This window comes from Stegodyphus dumicola, chromosome 7, assembly GCF_044657685.1.
Source record: "Stegodyphus dumicola isolate Sdum_Otavi_A_Nest chromosome 7, ASM4465768v1".
NCBI classification, from domain to species: Eukaryota; Metazoa; Arthropoda; class Arachnida; order Araneae; family Eresidae; genus Stegodyphus; species Stegodyphus dumicola.
Genome location: NC_140774.1, coordinates 74,883,125 through 74,902,528, shown reverse-complemented (window position 1 = coordinate 74,902,528; position 19,404 = coordinate 74,883,125). Strand labels below are relative to the sequence as shown.

General features: G+C 31.7%; 1 protein-coding gene across 1 annotated transcript; it reads left to right on the top strand.

Annotated features, from left to right (window-relative positions):
• Positions 1-7,678: 7,678 nt before the first annotated feature.
• LOC146996231 (uncharacterized) lies at positions 7,679-16,055 on the top strand. The gene is made up of 2 exons (XM_085820464.1): positions 7,679-8,516; positions 9,220-16,055. The coding sequence occupies exons 1-2, from the start codon at positions 8,361-8,363 to the stop codon at positions 11,899-11,901; spliced, it is 2,838 nt and encodes a 945-aa protein (XP_085676590.1). The 5' UTR covers positions 7,679-8,360; the 3' UTR covers positions 11,902-16,055.
• Positions 16,056-19,404: the final 3,349 nt, after the last annotated feature.

Here is a 19,404-nt window from a genome sequence, read left to right as displayed (position 1 = left end):
GGAAGGGCGAGAAGTAACATAAACAGAGCTTTGGTTTTCACTTGTAAACAGTATTAAGTATATTGTCTGATAGTGCATTCGTTTATGTAATTGCATAATTTTACTATTTCTGTAATAAGAAAACTTCATTCAGATAAAATTTATTTTAATATTATTATTATCTGCTTATAGGATTATACGAAATGCTGAGTACTCTAGGTACTATCGTAATCTTCGCATAACCTTTCACATTGGATTTTGCCTTATCATTGTAAAATATATTGTATTATAAAGATTAAATCAAATCAAATTACTTTGTCAGAGATGTCAATGTTCTAACTTAATTTTCTTTTTATCACGTATTATGTATTTCCTCTTTGAAAACACATTCATATTTGACAAATAATGATCTCCGGTGAAAATTTTTTGATTGTTTGAAAACTACTATATTTGTCAATAATATAATAAAAACTCAATCTAGTGCTTCATAGATCAATATGACAACGAATTCAAAATGTTTTAAAAACAGTTCTTAAATCTTTATTTTGCAGTAGATGCAACTAATGTCACAGAGAAAAAAACATTTCAATAAAAAAGTTCTCCATGTTAATTCAATAGCAAAATTATTTCTATTTCAGTGAGAAATCCACTTTCAATGCTTATATAACAGAAAAATGGTATATAACATAAGCATTTTAGCAATACATAAGCAATGGGCTTATATAACATAAGCATTTTAGAAGTTTTAAATATAAGCTCAAAATTTATTGTACAATTTTATGTAAGAAACGTAATAATTTACTTTCATTCCTTTTAAATTGGCATATTAGTTTCCAATCAACTAAAATTTTTGGGGTTTAATCCTAGTATCCGGTGCACACAGGATTTGGCTACTTTGGGGGCCTTTATGATGACCAGTAAAAGCAGGACATATACGATGAGTAGTTAACCGGTCATTCAAAGAAAATATACAGTTAAACATAGTATATACTATGTATATAGTATATATACTATGTGTGTATAATATATATATATAGACGTTCTTTGGATCATTTTTGGTGTTGGCGATAATTTTCAAAGTCACGCCAAGGCTGCACCGTATACTAGGATTTTACCAATTTTTGGCAAGGTAGAGACTTAACACACAGTATTCCGTCACTTAAAATATCAATTAATTGTTCTTTTTCATTTACATTTACATTGGAATACAAAATACCAAAGATACATTGGAACATTGTTTAGATACATTGGAATTCAAAATACCAAAGGCAAAATGGGTCACAGATCCAACCTAATTCCTTATTTGGAAATTTTTCAAAAAATTTTCTGTCAATTTTATCATATGTTGTTTTAAACAAGAAATCTGTATTATTTTCTTTAGTAAATTCTGAAAAGCATGTTTCTGTTCAATTCTCCTTGCCAAAGTATTGGCTTAGTTTTAAAAGCTTCCATTAGTACAAACTGCGACACAGTGTGTCTAGGTAAGATTATTCGTTTCAAAGTGTCTGTTAATAATTTCAAATATTTTCTCTCCAGTTGCTTTTCCTTCACAAATATTATAACATAAAAAATATTCTACTGCATCATCTTCAAAAACATATCTGAGATAAACGATGAATTGAAACATTTTAGTAATGTCAGTAGTTTCATCAAGTTTTGTAGTAAAGACTGGATTTTGCATTCTATAGTGCATATGAAAAAAATTTGGTGAGAAACAGTATCTTTTTTTAATGCTATTGTTTTTAAATCGTTACTATATTTTTCTGCATGCATAAATGATGTTATTTTAATTGCTGAAGGAAGAATGAGCGATTCTCCAATTGTATGAGGTTTTAAATTTTTTGCAATTAAATATGAAACTTTTAAGGATGCTTGTAAATCATTCTCAGGAACTGTTGTATATTTTCTCAAAATTACATTTTAATTTTTCATACTCTCGGCTCATTCCTTAAAAAAAATTCTTCAGATTTATTTACTTAATCTTTATGTTTAGTTTCTGAGGTACTTTTCCGTTTCACTGGCGCATATCGCGCCAAGCAGACTTTGTTGGTGACAACATACAATATTCACATAAAAAATTTTAACAAACGTTAGTTCTAAGAATTTTTTATTTTGATGGCATAAACATTTTAATATCTTTTAAAATTTTGTAAAAAGCCAATAAATAAAGATAATAAATTTGTAAAAAGATATTAAGAATTTACTATATTTTCATGGTTCAACATCCTGATTCGCCGGTTCGTATCACGTGACACCACGTGATCTCATCTCACGTAAACTACGCTACAAAAATATAATTCTCTCAGTAATTATTTACATTAATTTCAAGTTGTTAAATCTTAATTTCGAATACAAGTTTAAATGCAAGAATTATTTCAATTCGTACAAATAGCTTACTCAGAAATTATGTAAAACCGCAGTGCTTTACTTCGCTACTGCATTCTCATTAGAAATGATGAATTTAACCCTTGATTTTGCCTTTTCTATTTTTTTGCCTTCGGGTAAGTTATGTGATTGCAGTCTAATTGACTTTAATTAACGCGAATGGTCTTGGGGCATAAAATTTAATTATCTTGTAAAAATTCTATGTAGTTGTATGCCAGTATTGAAAGAAACAATCAATCTGATAAGAAATCGCTGCGACTTGTTTTGAAAATGAGGCATTGAAGGTTGGCAGAGAAGATATTCCGTTTGGCATCAGTTGTACCATTGTTGGTGTCTTTATTTTTTGCGGCGGCAAAACGGTAAAAGTACCGTTTCTAAATGTGTTTTTAATTTTGCAGGTTTCATGCTTTCCATGTGCCAAGTTTCCACTGCATTTAATACACAATGGGCAGGGTTGCCACTCAAACAGGAGAATGAAATTCCCTGACTTTTCCAGGTTTTCCAGTTGTGTTTCAAGAAAATTCCAGTCTATCTGCGTAATGTACATTGGCTGTGCTAAGAGGTAAATTAATTATGGTATTACCAGGGTTGCCACGCTACCTGGAGAACCGGGAAAAGTCAGGGATTTCGAAAATTGACCAAAATATTCAGGGAAAAGTCAGGGAATTTAAGTATTTTTTCAAAATCTGGAAAAGTCAGGGAAGTTCATACAACGATCCCGCCAAAAAAAGCGATTTTTGCGCCGACGTCGGAAGAGGTAACTTTTTTGGCGAATTATGTAACACGTGAGTGTCATTCGGGTAGCTGGCATAGAGCCAATTTTCGCAGCTCCAATTTGATTGTCTTTTAGAAAGGCAAAGCAACTTTCTCGCATTTTTTGGTTTCCAATATTCTCGAGAATCGCATGTGCAGTGCATGAACTAAAGAAAGTACCTGTTCTCGTATAAAACAAAATGCGTTTAAACCTAGTATACGGTACTATGGAGGTTAGAATCAAAGAATATGTATTGTAAAGAAGGAACACCTCTCTGTAACAGACGTGGCTGTGTCTCCATTCCATCATAGAGGGAAACAGCTGTGCATGTCTGATATATCTGTCACCAAAGCTCGAAACCGGTGTCGAAGTTCGAAGGTCACGTTATCAAGAGTTCATAAAATGAATATCGTTTAAAATTTCTTTAACCACTTGCGCTAAAAAGACGTGCCACGCACGTCAAGATGCTTTTGTCTCAAACCGCGAGCGACGTGAACACCACGTCGATAAGCATTTATCGCAAAAATGAAAATAACGTGGTGCACACGTCGCCTAACAACGAGATTGTTTATTTCTCGAGTTACAGCTCTGGATTGCACTCGCAGATGCGGAGCGGCGTAAATGAGACACTTTACCGCTTGTTATATTGTAGCGCACGGCACCGCAACCGTGAAGTTTAGTCTTAGCGCAAGTGGTTAAACTCTAAAGGAAAATAAAATATTTTTTGGCGCAAGTAAATTAATTCATGGATTAGTTATTTTCAGAGAAAAAAAAAACTACGAAAATCCGTTTTTAAAATTATTGCGAAAAATCCGAGAAGAAACGTCCTTTGATAAAACGTTTCTTCTTGGATTTTTCGCAATAATTTAAAAACGGATTTTCGTAGTTTTCTTTTTGTCAAAGAGCGTTTCTTCTTAACACGTGTTTCTCAATTTCCTGTACACATCGCGGAGAGGGAAATTCTGACCGCCAGGTTCCGTCGCCAAATCCCTTGGCAAATTTTCCCTCCGCATTCTAGCGGCGTAATAGCATTTTACTTGTATGGAACCTTTTCTTCTTTACACAGACGTTCTTTGGTTAGAATAATAATGGGATTTGGTGACATCTTGATGCGCAGTAAACGGGTCATTTTGGTCTTGGCGACAATTTTCAAAATCGTGCCAAAGCCTTACCGTATACTAGAATTTTACCGCAAAATCTTTTTAAACCCTTTTTTTTTTTTTTTTTCTTTTTAATAAATATCTTGCCATTTTGCAGTAAAATAAAAAAATAGTAATCAGTCATCTAGGCTAGCCATGTAATATAACTATATTCGCTAAAATATAGATGATTATTCTAATTCAATTTTAAGTAATTATTTTTATGTTATTCATATAATTTAATGTTGCTTCTTCCCTCTAAATTTATTTGTTATTAGTAAATAATATTTCCAAATTTCAGGAAATTTTCTCTGGCATAATCCTGAAATTAATTATAGCAGTATGATGACATACCATCACGAAATTTAATGCACATATTTTTTCCTTATGTATGCTGCAAAATAAATATAAAATACCTCAATTTATTAAAATAGATTTCTTTCTTTCGTTTAGCTGCAGAATGTCTGCAAAAAAAGCCTTATTTTATTCCAGATTGGGAAGATTCTAATCTCAATCTTCAGTGGAGAAAACAACAACTATTATAATTATATTTGTGTTTTCAAGTGTTAAGGTTTTAAGAGCATACCTCACGCAAATTAAATTTACCTAAAATCTAACCTAACTATTTAGCATTGCGTTGTGATTTATAAGGACCGGATTAGCCTCGTGTTGAACTGGTGATGATCATGAGTAATAATTAAATGAAACATACATTTGTTATCCAATATATATATCTTAAATTTTATTAAGTTTCTTAAGTGGAAAACTAAACAAAATTATCAAACAAAGTATACCAAGAATAATTAAGAATAAATGTCCTCTGGGATTTATTGAATAATTAAGTGAATTTGCTACACAATACAAGTAATACCATAATTAATTTACCTCTTAGCACAGCCAACGTACATTACGCGGATAGACTGGAATTTTCTTGAAACACAACTGGAAAACCTGGAAAAGTCAGGGAATTTCATTCTCCTGTTTGAGTGGCAACCCTGTATTACTTGTATTGTGTAGCAAATTCACTTAATTATTCAATAAATCCCAGAGGACATTTATTCTTAGTTATTCTTGGTATACTTTGTTTGATAATTTTGTTTAGTTTTCCACTTAATAAAATTTAAGATATATACATTGTATAACAAATGTATGTTTTATTTAATTATTACTCATGATCATCACCAGTTCAACACGAGGCTAATCCGGTCCTTATAAATCACAACGCAATGCTAAATAGTTAGGTTAGATTTTAGGTAAATTTAATTTGCGTGAGGTATGTTCTTAAAAGGCACCTTAACACTTGAAAACACAAGTATAATTATAATAGTTGTTGTTTTCTCCACTGAAGATTAAGATTAGAATCTTCCCAATCTGGAACAAAATAAGGATTTTTTTTTTTTTTTTTTTTTTTTTTTTTTGCAGACATTCTGCAGCTAAACGGAAGAAAGAAATCTATTTTAATAAATTGAGGTATTTTATATTTATTTCGCAGCATACATAAGGAAAAAATATGTGCATTAAATTTCGTGATGGTATGTCATCAGACTGCTATAATTAATTTCAGGATTATGCCGGAGAAAATTTCCTGAAATTTGGAAATATTATTTACTAATAATAAATAAATTTAGAGGGAAGAAGCAACATTAAATTATATGAATAACATAAAAATAATTACTTAAAAATTGAATTAGAATAATCAACGATATTTTAGCGAATATAGTTATACAGTCAAAAGTCGTTAATCCGGACTCGTCGGGACTTCGGCGATTCTGGATTATCGATTTTTCCGGATTATAGATCATCAGTTTAAATCTGGTAAGATGGCATGCAGAAATTACAAAATTAAAAATATAAAACCGTAATTTATGAAATACAGTCAAAAGTCGTTAATTCGGACACCCCTAATCCGGAATGATCTATAATCCGGACCTCAAAGCTACAAACTTTCTGCGCATGCGTCGCGTTCACGCATGCGCACAGGCGTTTACGAGAGCGCGTAAGACCCTTACGGCTGCGAATATGTTTGTGCGCATGCGCGTTTAAATTGTAACGGAGTTATACGCTAAGCTAAAGTTATCTAATTCAGTTAATGTTGCCGATTGCGTTGTTCCTTAATCTTCGAATTGGATCCGGCTTATTATTTTTTGCAGACTGCCAGAGCAATTTTATAAAAGTAAGCTTGAACATTCGATTATGTCAAATAGAATTTCCGATATATATTTACTACAAAGCGAAAGTATGTTTTGAAATCCGAAATCTGTTTATCAATTTCACGCTGCTCTGCGGCAGAGGGGGGGGGCAGAAACGTCATTATTAGATTATGATAGATTAGAAAGATTATGTCAAATAGAATTTCCGATATATATTTAGTAATATGTAATTTGTATCTACAAAGCGAAAGTATGTTTTGAGATCCGAAATCTGTTTATCAATTTCACGCGGCGGATTGGGAGTTGATCTGTCAACACTATCCTTATCTTCAGGGCAGATGTTTTTATTTTATTTGGTTTATAATTCCATACTAAGTGTAGTATTTCATTCTGTCTTTGATATGATTTAAATCAAGTTCCTCCTCATTATAATTCGCTTCCGATAGTGAAGAAAGTGACCCAGAGGTTATTGAAAACGAAAACATTTCGATTGACAAATTAGTCGGTATTCTCAACACAGCAATTATAGGACTTGAACAGCCGAACTTTGTAACTAAACAAGAAATTATGTCTGTTTAATAGAATTAAAGAGAAAGTATTATCACATGAAACGAAGCAACTTACATTGAAGGAAATGTTTAATAAAGTAAACAAATAAATATTAAGCTTTTTTTTTTTTTTTTTTTTTGTAAATTTTGATACCCTTTAGATCATAATTGTTCTTTATTTCATAAATTACGGTTTCATATTTTTAATTTTGTAATTTCTGCATGCCATCTTACCAGATTTAAACTGATGATCTATAATCCGGAAAAATCGATAATCCGGAATCGCCGAAGTCCCGACGAGTCCGGATTAACGACTTTTGACTGTAAAGAACAATTATGATCTAAAGGGTATCAAAATTTACAAAAAGAAAAACCTTAATATTTATTTGTTTACTTTATTAAACATTTCTTTCAATGCAAGTTGCTTCGTTTCATGTGATAATACTTTCTCTTTAATTCTATTAAACAGACATAATTTCTTGTTTAATTACAAAGTTCCGCTGTTCAAGTCCTATAATTGCTGTGTTGAGAATACCGACTAATTTGTCAATCGAAATGTTTTCGTTTTCAATAACCTCTGGGTCACTTTCTTCACTATCGGAAGCGAATTATAATGACGAGGAACTTGATTTAAATCATATCAAAGACGGAGAACATCGAAATGAAATACTACACTTAGTATGGAATTATAAACCAAATAAAATAAAAACATCTGCCCTGAAGATAAGGATAGTGCTGACATATCAACTTCCAATCCGCGGCGTGAAATTGATAAACAGATTTCGGATTTCAAAACATACTTTCGCTTTGTAGATACAAATTACATATTAGTAAATATATATCGGAAATTCTATTTGACATAATCTTTCTAATCTATCATAATCTAATAATGACGTTTCTGACCCCCCCCCCTCTGCCGCAGAGCAGCGTGAAATTGATAAACAGATTTCGGATTTCAAAATATACTTTCGCTTTGTAGTAAATATATATCGGAAATTCTATTTGACATAATCGAATGTTCAAGCTTACTTTTATAAAATTGCTCTACAAGTCTGCAAAAAATAATAAGCCGGATCCATTTCAAAGATTAAGGAACAACGCAATCTGCAACATTAACTGAATTAGATAACTTTAGCTTAGCGTATAACTCCGTTACACATTAAACGCGCATGCGCACAAACATATTCGCAGCCGTAAGTGTCTTACCAACACCTCCTTATAGAAGGAAGCCGGGACACTAAAGCGAGGGGAAGCTCTGACGTCACAGGTAGTCGTCTCTGACTCACCTCGCTCCTTCAAACAAAATCAAAGCCCCGTAGTTGAGCCAAGAGCGACGAACGTGGAGCGGTTATTTGCGTTAGCGACAGAGTTTTTATATTGTCTCGTGCTTTTATAATTTCATACGATGCCTCATAAATGTGCTGTAGCCACATGTCGTGGTAATTATAAAAACAGATCAAAAGTGGCTGTATTCAAGTTTCCAAATGAGACTGAATTCCCAATGAAATGGATAAGGAGTCTACGAAGAAAAGATGGCTTTCAACCTACTAAACATACCAGAGTAAGTTCAATTTTACTGCATTTTTTATGTTTTGTATCTTTACATTTTTTTATTACTTTTATTGATAGGTATGTGATGTTTATGCTTACGATATTAGATTTTGATCTGTGGGTAAGAAGTTTTATGTTTGAAAGATTTTAATCTTGCCTGTTTTAATCATTTCAAAAAATATTTTCCTTCAAAGTTTTATGAATGAAATAAAGTTCCATATAACAGGAATAATTCTAAATTTAGTAGTTACATAAATGCCAATAATTTGTAAATGCTTTCTAGTATATATACTGTGCAGGCAGATTCTGTAGTTATTCCAAATTTATCATAATTTATATGACAAGGAACTACTAAGTAATCATAATAGGTTTCATTTTAAAATTTTTGTAATGATATATGAAAGTTTGGTATGATGTATTCAAGGTAATTATTTGTATTTGGTAACCAGTGTTTGTTGTAAACAATTATCTCAAATATATAATTTTCTTTAAATGTAAATAAAGCTGTAATCATTATGATGAGCATTCCAGATTTTACAAATTACTTAAATTATACACGTAATTGAAATGATATTACTGGTTTTTTAATTCGTATTTATGTATCAAATTATTTATTTAAATCATAGGGCTTATTGACTTCTGTTACTAAATATTAACATGCATCTAACTTTTGTACTCACAACAAGTTGATTTTTGAATATTTTCTTTTATAGGTATGTGAATTACATTTTCGATCAGATGAAATAATACGAGAAATCGAAATGTATGATGAGAAATCAGCGAAGTTAATTAAAGCCCCAATTTCTAGGCCACGTTTGAAAAAAGGATGCATACCTTCTCAGTTCCCTGATGGCCCATCCTACATGTCATCAAATTCTGTATCAAGAATGTCACCAGAAAAGAAGAAAGCTCGTTTAGAAGAGAAATACCTGGAGAAAGCGATAGAAGAAAGTTTGAAAATGAAAGAACGGTATGATAATGAACGATCATTTGAAAGTTTAATTGAATTCAATAATTGCCTAGAACATCAGATTTTAGAAACATTTTGGACAACTGTACATACTGAAAATTCAACTATGTTACTTGATATTTTAAGTGACCCAGCTCCAGAAATTCAGAAATCGGTAGTAATAAATGAGGATTTAACAGTATGTGTTTATATTAAAAACATCGCTATAAAATCTATTGGTAAATTTGTTTTCCCTCTAAAAATTAGTAATGTAAATATGTTTCTAGAAGTACTAAAGGAAGTTGAAAGTCTGTCTCATAACTTACAAAATGAAGAATATATTAAGAATTCTATACAAATTGTGGATGATATGCTTTCAGAATTGAAAAGAGTGTTACCTGAAAAAGAAACTGAACTGAACTTCCTTTCAGAGCAAGTAAATAAACTAAATGTAAAGAAAGAGAAGTATCGATATACTCCAGATTTACTTATTTTTTGCAGTTTGTTAAACTCGATCTCACCGCATGCATACAAGTTTTTACGACATTCAGGTTACATTTCTATTCCCCATCCACGTACTATTCGTAGAATTTGTTCAATGTTTTCTCTTAATCCTATTACTGAGCAATTTAATGATGACTTTTTAGGATATGTTAAACAAAGATGCAAGGATTTAGAAGAAAATGATAAAACTGTAATTATTATGATGGATGAAGTGCATTTAAATTCATGTTTCGATTTTAAAGGAGGAAATTTGTGTGGCATGGCCTACAACTGTGAAAAAGCTGCTACAAGTGCTTATGTTTTTATGATACATAGCTTATTATCACCTTTCAAGGATGTGGCACATATATTACCAGTTAAATCATTAAATGCTGAGGATCTGTATCAATATCTTAAGAAAATTATAATTGGTTTAGAAAATATAGGTTATAGAATTGTGGCAGTTGTCTCTGACAATAATTCAATAAATAAAAAAGCCATGTCATTATTTTGTATGCCTCCAAAAATTAGTATTGTGTATAAAAACCCTGCAGACTTATCTCGGCCACTATTTTTTGTTATTGACTCAGTGCACATCTTGAAGTGTGTCAGGAACAACTGGATAAATCAAAAAACTTCTGGGCAATGTTTATTTTATCCAAATTTTGAAAATTTTTCCAAGGTCGAAACAGCGGCATTTGCATGCATAAAAAGTCTCCATTCATTAGAGGCAGGCAGAATTGTAAAATATAGTTATGGTTTGACTCTGAAAGCTCTGTATCCAACCAATTTGGAAAGACAAAATGTCAAGCTAGCATTACAAATATTTGACAGTCGTCTTGCAGAGGCAATAATGGTTATTGGTAAAGAAAATAGTATTTTAAATTACGAAACAACAGCTGAATTTATTAAAATTATATCTACATGGTGGTCAATAGTCAATGTCAAAAGTATCTTTAAAGGACACCATAAGATGAATGAGTATCAAAAGCCGTTAACTGTGCAAAATGATGATGTTAGATATATATATTTAAATAAGTTACTTGAGTGGTTAGATCAGTGGAAACTTTTAGGCTGTTCTAGTGGTGGACTAACTAAGGAAACACATTTTGCATTAACACATACTAGCTATTCATTGCTCGAAATGGCAAGGTATTGCATTGAGGAGCTAAAATTTACTTACTTTTTACCAGGAAAAGTTCAGACAGATCTCCTAGAGAATAGATTCGGAAAATATAGACAGCTGGCTGGTTCACAACATAATATTTCTATAAGGCAAGTATATGAAACTGAAGCAAAATTAAGATTACAAAGTCTTCTGCCAACTGTTATTAAATCATCAAAGTATGGAGGAATCCCTATTTATCTAAATTGTAAAAACCTGTGTATTGAATCTCTGGAGCAAGAAAATATTGGATGCACTTTCTCAGGAAGAATAACTATTACAAATGAAGATATACAAAATGTTCAAAATGACATACCAATTTTAATGTATATAGCTGGTTACTGTAGTTATAAAGTTGTGAAACTATTAAGCTGTGATATTTATAAAGGCAATCTAACTATTGATAAAGAATTAATTGTAGAAAATGAAGGACAGTCTTGGATAAAAAGATTTGATAGAGGACTTCTATATCCTCATCCTGATGTACTAAATTCAGTAATATATAATTATGTTGTTATTCAAAAACTTGTATCTGAAGAATTTGAGAATGAATTTTTATTTTCTGCAAATCAGAGGGATATAGCATGTAACTTAACTCTAGACATACTGATAGAAAATGACATTTTTTTAAATCTAGATGATTGCCCTAAAGCTCATGAGTCACAGAAAGTGTTAAAGCAGATTCTTTGGTCATCAACAAACACATTTTTAAATAATTATTGCAAATTAAAGAATGATACACTAAACCAGAAAAGCATTGCAAAAGAGCGCAAATTGAAAACTTTAAAGCATAAATAAAAATATAATGGGTGTTTAGCAATTAAACATTTAAAAAATGTAGGTTTTAATTCAAATGATGCTGTATTTCATAGACTAGTAAGTTTAGTAACTTTAATGCATGTAACAAGACACAAAAAATTAATTGAGCAAAGCCTAGTGATGTTAGTTCAGATTTATTTCTGTTGAAAAAATATTTTCGCATCTAACAGTTACTGTTACACATTATTGTGAATTCCTTATTATTTTTTTTCTACTCATGTATGCTGTCTGTTTAACCTTGAGATCACTTGAAAAGTAATAGTAACGAAAAATTCATTTCTATGCATCTATGTAAATAAGTGTCTGGGTTGTATTTTAAGTGGTCCTTATTATTAATGTGGATATCAAATTAGTGTTAACATATGGTAAGATTCTTTATCATTATAATTGACTTGAAATATTGAAAAATTCATTTCCTTGCCCTTAATTTGTTGTGTAAAAAAAAGTCTGCGTTATGTTTTTATGTGGCCACTACTTTTATCATTTGGGTATAATTTTGGTGTTAACATGATAAAATACTTTATCAAAGTAACAGTTATATGTTTCAAAATGCTTACAAAATGTTATGTATATAATAACTGCCACTGTTATACTGGTAATGGGTCATTATACTTTTGTTGATATGGACAGATATTGACTGTTTTACATTCAGATGACTTGAAATATTGAAGAAGGCATGTCCTTTTTTTAATTTCTCATCGCGTAAAAAAGTGTCTCGGTTTGTGTTTTAGTGCGGCCACTACTTTTATCATTTGGATATAAGTTTGATGTTAACATATGATAAAATGCTTTCTCCTGATAAAAGTGATATGTTTCAGCATGGGTACAAAATGATATGTATATAATAACTGCCACTGTTATACTGGTAATGGGTCATTATACTTTTGTTGATATGGACAGATACTGACTGTTTAACATTCAGATGACTTGAAATATTGAAGAAGGCATTTCCTTGCCTTTAAATTGTCATTGCGTAAAAAGGTGTCTCGGTTTGTGTTTTAGCGCAGCCACTACTTTTATCATTTAGGTATAAGTTTGGTGTTGACATATGGTAAAATGCTTTCTCCTGATAAAAGTTATGTTTCAGCATGTTTACCGAATGATATGTATATAATAACTGCCACTGTTATACTGGTAATGGGTCATTATAATTTTGTTGATATGAACATATACTGACTGTTTTATATTTAGATGACTTGAAATATTGAAGAAGGCATGTCCTTTTTTTAATTTGTCATCGCGTAAAAAAGTATCTCGGTTTGTGTTTTAGTGCGGCCACTACTTTTATCATTTGGGTATAAGTTTGGTGTTGACATATGGTAAAATGCTTTCTCCTGATAAAAGTGATATGTTTCAGCATGGGTACAAAATGATATGTATATAATAACTGCCACTGTTATACTGGTAATGGGTCATTATACTTTTGTTGATATGGACAGATACTGACTGTTTAACATTCAGATGACTTGAAATATTGAAGAAGGCATTTCCTTGCCTTTAAATTGTCATTGCGTAAAAAGGTGTCTCGGTTTGTGTTTTAGCGCAGCCACTACTTTTATCATTTGGGTATAAGCTTGGTGTTGACATATGGTAAAATGCTTTCTCCTGATAAAAGTTATGTTTCAGCATGCTTACCGAATGATATGTATATAATAACTGCCACTGTTATACTGGTAATGGGTCATTATAATTTTGTTGATATGAACATATACTGACTGTTTTATATTTAGATGACTTGAAATATTGAAGAAGGCATGTCCTTTTTTTAATTTGTCATCGCGTAAAAAAGTATCTCGGTTTGTGTTTTAGTGCGGCCACTACTTTTATCATTTGGGTATAAGTTTGGTGTTGACATATGGTAAAATGCTTTCTCCTGATAAAAGTGATGTTTCAGCATGCTTACCGAATGATATGTATATAATAACTGCCACTGTTATACTGGTAATGGGTCATTATAATTTTGTTGATATGAACATATACTGATTGTTTTATATTTAGATGACTTGAAATATTGAAGAAGGCATGTCCTTTTTACTTCCTTGTACGAAGTAAAAAGGAAGTATTGTAATCGCAAAAAGTTTCAGGCAGCATATTTCACCGAAAATATCCATTTTGACCGCTATCGAATGCAATTTAACGATGTTTTTGCACCATATCTGTACGTAAGGACAGAATAAAATACTCTTTTCCTTCAAAAAAATTATAAAACTGCTTAAAAAAACTGAAACTAAAATTAATTCTGAAGAGAATTTTTCGTGGCTTCTGTACGAACGTATGTACGTACGTTTGTGCGTACGTACATATCTCACATAACTCAAAAACGAGTAGCCTCAGAACGTTGAAATTTTGTATATAGGACTGCTATAACATGTATATGTGCACCTCGTATTTTGGTTGCAGTCGGCCACACCAAACGTATATAAATATATTTATATATATATCCACTCTATGACTTGAAATATTGAAGAAGGAATTTCCTTGCCTTTAATTTGTCATCGCATAAAAATGTGTGTGGTTTATGTTTTAAGTGGCCACTACTCTTATCATTTTGATATAATTTTTGTGTTAACATATGGTAAAATGTTTTATCGAGGTAACAGTTATATGTTTCCAGCATGATTAGAAAATTGTATGTTTATAATAGCTGCTGCTATTATACTGGGAATGGGTCATTATAATTTTGTTCATATGGACATGCACTGACTGTTTTATATTCAGAGCACTTGAAAGATGATAATATTGAAAAATTCATTTTCGTGCTGTTGAGTGTTTGCTGCATAAAATGGTATCTGGGTTGTATTTAAATGGCTACCACTTAATGTTTAGTAAGTGGTTATCATTTGGTGTTAACATACTGTAAAATGCTTTCTCATGATAAAAGTTGTGTTTCAGCATGCTTACAAGATGACAAGTTTATGGTAACTGCTGCTTTTATACTGAGAATGGGTCATTATAATTTATTTTTTTATATGGGCATGTACTGACTGTTTTACACTTAAAAATATTGAAAAATTCATTTCCTTGTCTTTAATTTGTTGTTGTGTAAAAAAGGGTCTATGTTGTGTCTTTAAGTGGCCATTACTTATATCATTTGAGTATAATTTTCATGTTACCATATGATAAATTACTTTATCAAGATAACAGTTATGTGTTTCAGCATGGCGACAAAATAACAGGTTTATAATAACTCCTACTATTATTCTGGGAATTGGCTGAATAAAGGGTGTCTCTGATTAGGAGCACTCATTTCACAAACCTGTGATTTTCATGTGCATTTTGAAATTACCGGTGTCCCATAATTAAGACTGGTGGCTTTCTGGACAAATCATTTTGATATATTCTTTGCTTAAATTAAACAAGCCTGATAGCGAGTAACTTAGAAGATCACGATTTTAGCTTGGAAAAATTACAACAAAATTGTGTTGCATGTAGTGACCAGATACTTTCAAATTGGATACTGGTGCATAGGTAAAACATTTTTATTATTTTCTATATTTGAAACATTAACTGATAATCACTTCCTTTACACAACATCAATAAATGTTTTTACATTTACTGGTGATGCTGACATCCATTTGCTGTTGAATGTATCTTTATATGCTTCATAAATAATAATAGCCATCGTATAAAATTTAATATCATTTGTGCACCTGAAGTGTTTTAAATGGTAATGGACGGTCTTCTCAAGTGTTTGCCCGATATTTATCCATATTATGGCAGTATCATAATACATTTTGAAACTATTAATTGGCTGTTGTAAAAAGTTAATAACGGTGTTTGTAATTGCCAGACAAAATGGGTTGAAATTTAACGAATAGAAACTTGAACTTGCAGTATCAAAATTTAAATATTAAGGTCACATAGTCTCATCTTATTGTTTCTGATGAGACCCAATTAATATAGAAGCAGTTTTGAAATTTTCACACCTGTTAATAAATAAGAATTGATGAGATTTCTTAGTATGGCAATATGCTTAATGAGATTTCTGCTTCAATTTTTACAAGAAAGTTTGAATAATTTATTGATAAAAAGAGATCAGCTGGTTTTAACTTATTTGTATGTTATAACTTAGGTGTTGTGTTGTTATCCTGACTGCTTGCATAAAATTGTAAATAAAATTTTTTTATTTTTCACTTGTGAATCTTTATTTTCAAGTTCAGCTATATAACTAACACAATACAGTTAAGTACATATACAACTAATATTATTGGTTCTACAGATTTAAGCAATAATTTTAAATTGCACATTGAATTATTTGCTAAGCAAACCTCTGATATACTAATTTATTTGAAACTTGCAAGACACATAGCATATTATAGACAAAATTTAGTGCATTTTTATACCATTTTCTTTTAAAGACAAATTACTGATTGGAAGAAAAATGAAATGATAAGTAATAGTTTGTATGCAGATAATTTGGGTTTTTTTCATAAATATTAGAAAAATATAAAGCAATATTAAATTATGAGGGAAAAGTCAGAAATTCCTTTTTTGAGTTAGTATGGCTGATTTTTAACTTTTTAAATGCTGCTGTGAAACCTACAAGGAAGTATAATTCATTAAAGTCAAGAAATAAGAAACAAAAAATTCTTAAATTTATGTCAAATTTTATTGTGTTAAATTTTGAAGTAATTAAATTATTCATTATATATAATTGAATCTCTGAATAAAATCCCACCCAAGTATCTATATCAAATAGTGAAATCAACGTTAAGTACGGCACTAGCGCGCAGCCTGTTTTGTTTCGTTGCTCTCTCGGGGTTTCGACATAGACGACTACGCGTGACGTCACAATCCAGTGTCCCGGCTTCCTTCTATAAGGAGGTGTTGGTCTTACGCGCTCTCGTAAAAGCCTGTGCGCATGCATGAACACGACGCTTGCGCAGAAAGTTTGTAGCTTTGAGGTCCGGATTATGGGTGTCCGAATTAACGACTTTTGACTGTATTACATGGCTAGCCTAGATGACGACTGATTACTATTTTTTATTTTACTGCAAAATGGCAAGGTATTTATTAAAAAGAAAAAAAGGTTTAAAAAGATTTTGCGGTAAAATTCTAGTATACGGTAAGGCTTTGGCACGATTTTGAAAATTCTCGCCAAGACCAAAATGACCCGTTTACTGCGCATCATGATGTCGCCAAATCTCATTATTATTCTAACCAAAGAATGTCTATGTAAAGAAGAAAAGGTTCCATAAAAGTAAAATGCTATTACGCCGTTAGAATGCGGAGGAAAAATTTGCCAAGGGATTTGGTGACGGAACCTGATGGCCAGAATTTCCCTCTCCGCGATGTGTACAGGAAATTGAGAAACACGTGTTAAGAAGAAACGCTCTTTAACAAAAAGAAAACTACGAAAATCCGTTTTTAAAATTATTGTGAAAATTAAAAACGGATTTTCGTAGTTTTTTTTTCCCCTGAAAATAACTAATCCATGAATTAATTTACTTGCGCCAAAAAATATTTTATTTTCGTTTAGAGTTTAACCACTTGCGCTAAGACTAAACTTCAAGGTTGCGGTGCCGTGCGCTACAATATAACAAGCGGTAAAGTGTCTCATTTACGCCGCTCCGCATCTGCGAGTGCAATCCAGAGCTGTAACTCGAGAAATAAACAATCTCGTTGTTAGGCGACGTGTGCACCACGTTATTTTCATTTTTGCGATAAATGCTTATCGACGTGGTGTTCACGTTGCTCACGGTTTGAGACAAAAGCATCTCGACGTGCGTGGCACGTCTTTTTAGCGCAAGTCGTTAAAGAAATTTTAAACGATATTCATTTTATGAACTCTTGATAACGTGACCTTCGAACTTCGACATCGGTTTCGAGCTTTGGCAACAGATATATCAGACATGCACAGCTGTTTCCCTCTATGATGGAACGGAGCCACGTCTGTTGCAGAGAGGTTTTCCTTCTTTACAATACATATTCTTTGATTCTAACCTCCATGGTACCGTATACTAGGATTAAACCCATTTTGTTTTATACGAGAACAGGTACTTTTAGTTCATGCACTGCACATGCGATTCTCGAGAATACTGGAAACCAAAAGTTGCGGGAAAGTTGCTTTGCCTTTCTAAAAGACAATCAAATTGGAGCTGCGAAAATTGGCTCTATGCCAGCTACCCGAATGACACTCACGTGATACATAATTCGCCAAAAAAGTTATCTCTTCCGACGTCGGCGCAAAAATCGCTTTTTTTGGCGGAATCGTTGTATGAACTTCCCTGACTTTTCCAGATCCAGATTTTGACAAAAATACTTAAATTCCCTGACTTTTCCCTGAATATTTTGGTCAATTTTCGAATTCCCTGACTTTTCCCGGTAGCGTGGCAACCCTGAATGGGTATTCATTTTCCATTGATAATGCAACATGTAAAACAGTATAAAATAAACTTCTTGATATTTACTCCAATTTTTTTTTTTTTTTTTTTTTTTTTTTTTTTTTTAGAAGTAGAAAGAGAGCCAATGGTTTTATTTTTGTTTGCATTTTCATTAACAGTTTTTCTCTTAAGTTTATTTGATGTTGGACCATCCATCCCGTTTCTCTTGTGAAATACCCAATGTTCACAAGAGATTTTGGGCCATTTAACCATCATGAACAAAATTGCAACTAAAATAAAACTGTTTTTATTATCCTTCGAGACACTACTGAATTTTCCAATGCTTAGGAAATGTTATGTGCTTACTTGACAACAAATTTGATTAGAAATAAGAAACATAGTTTATAAATGATGCATATTACAGTTACAAATTGCATGCAAGACACTACTAAGATAGCCGAAAAAACTACATCTTAGCTGCGCATATGCAATTGCTTTGAAATTTGATTCGAGCTGTTTGGAAATCATGAAACATAACACATAAATCAAGTGGAAAGTAATAAAATCAAAATTAAAATATGGAAATGTTTAATTTAAAATTCCTGGCAAATGTTAAAAAAACATCCAAAATTCTCTTCAAATTCCGTATATCTTTTATTGTCAAATAAATTTCTTTGAATTTGGTGACCCCCCACAAATTTGTTCATGACTCCCAGGTTAAAATTTTGTAAAAAAAACAATACAAGTTATCAATTCCATTTTGAAGGAAGGGAAAAAAATGATTTCAGGCTTGTCTTCAACAGAACAGCATGCAATGAAGTATTTTCAAATTTACGGGAAAGTACGACTTATGTGAAAATTGATAAACATTGGCTGTCCAATGTGAAAAACGAATTATGGTTTAATATGTTATGTTCATAGCTTGTGTATTTTGATTATCTAACTAAATACAGAATGATCCGTTCCTTCAAACTTCTGCTGGAATAACTGCTAGAATATCTATCCCATTTCAGATGAACAGAAAGCAAGTGTTGTATTCTTATTCAACAATTACAATACTCTTGCATAATACTTACAAGGAATGAGTTAGGTTATTTAACTAAAGCGCAGTCAATTTTATTTCTTATTTACATGAATGATGTATCACACAATGCTGTGT

What these genes read in the sequence shown, in the direction of transcription:
- LOC146996231 (XM_085820464.1), top strand. Translation starts at nt 8,361, where the DNA reads ATGCCTCATAAATGTGCTGTAGCCACATGTCGTGGTAATTATAAAAAC. An exon ending in AACCTACTAAACATACCAGA is followed by an intron (nt 8,517 to 9,219) that starts GTAAGTTCAATT and finishes TTTCTTTTATAG; the next exon opens with GTATGTGAATTACATTTTCG.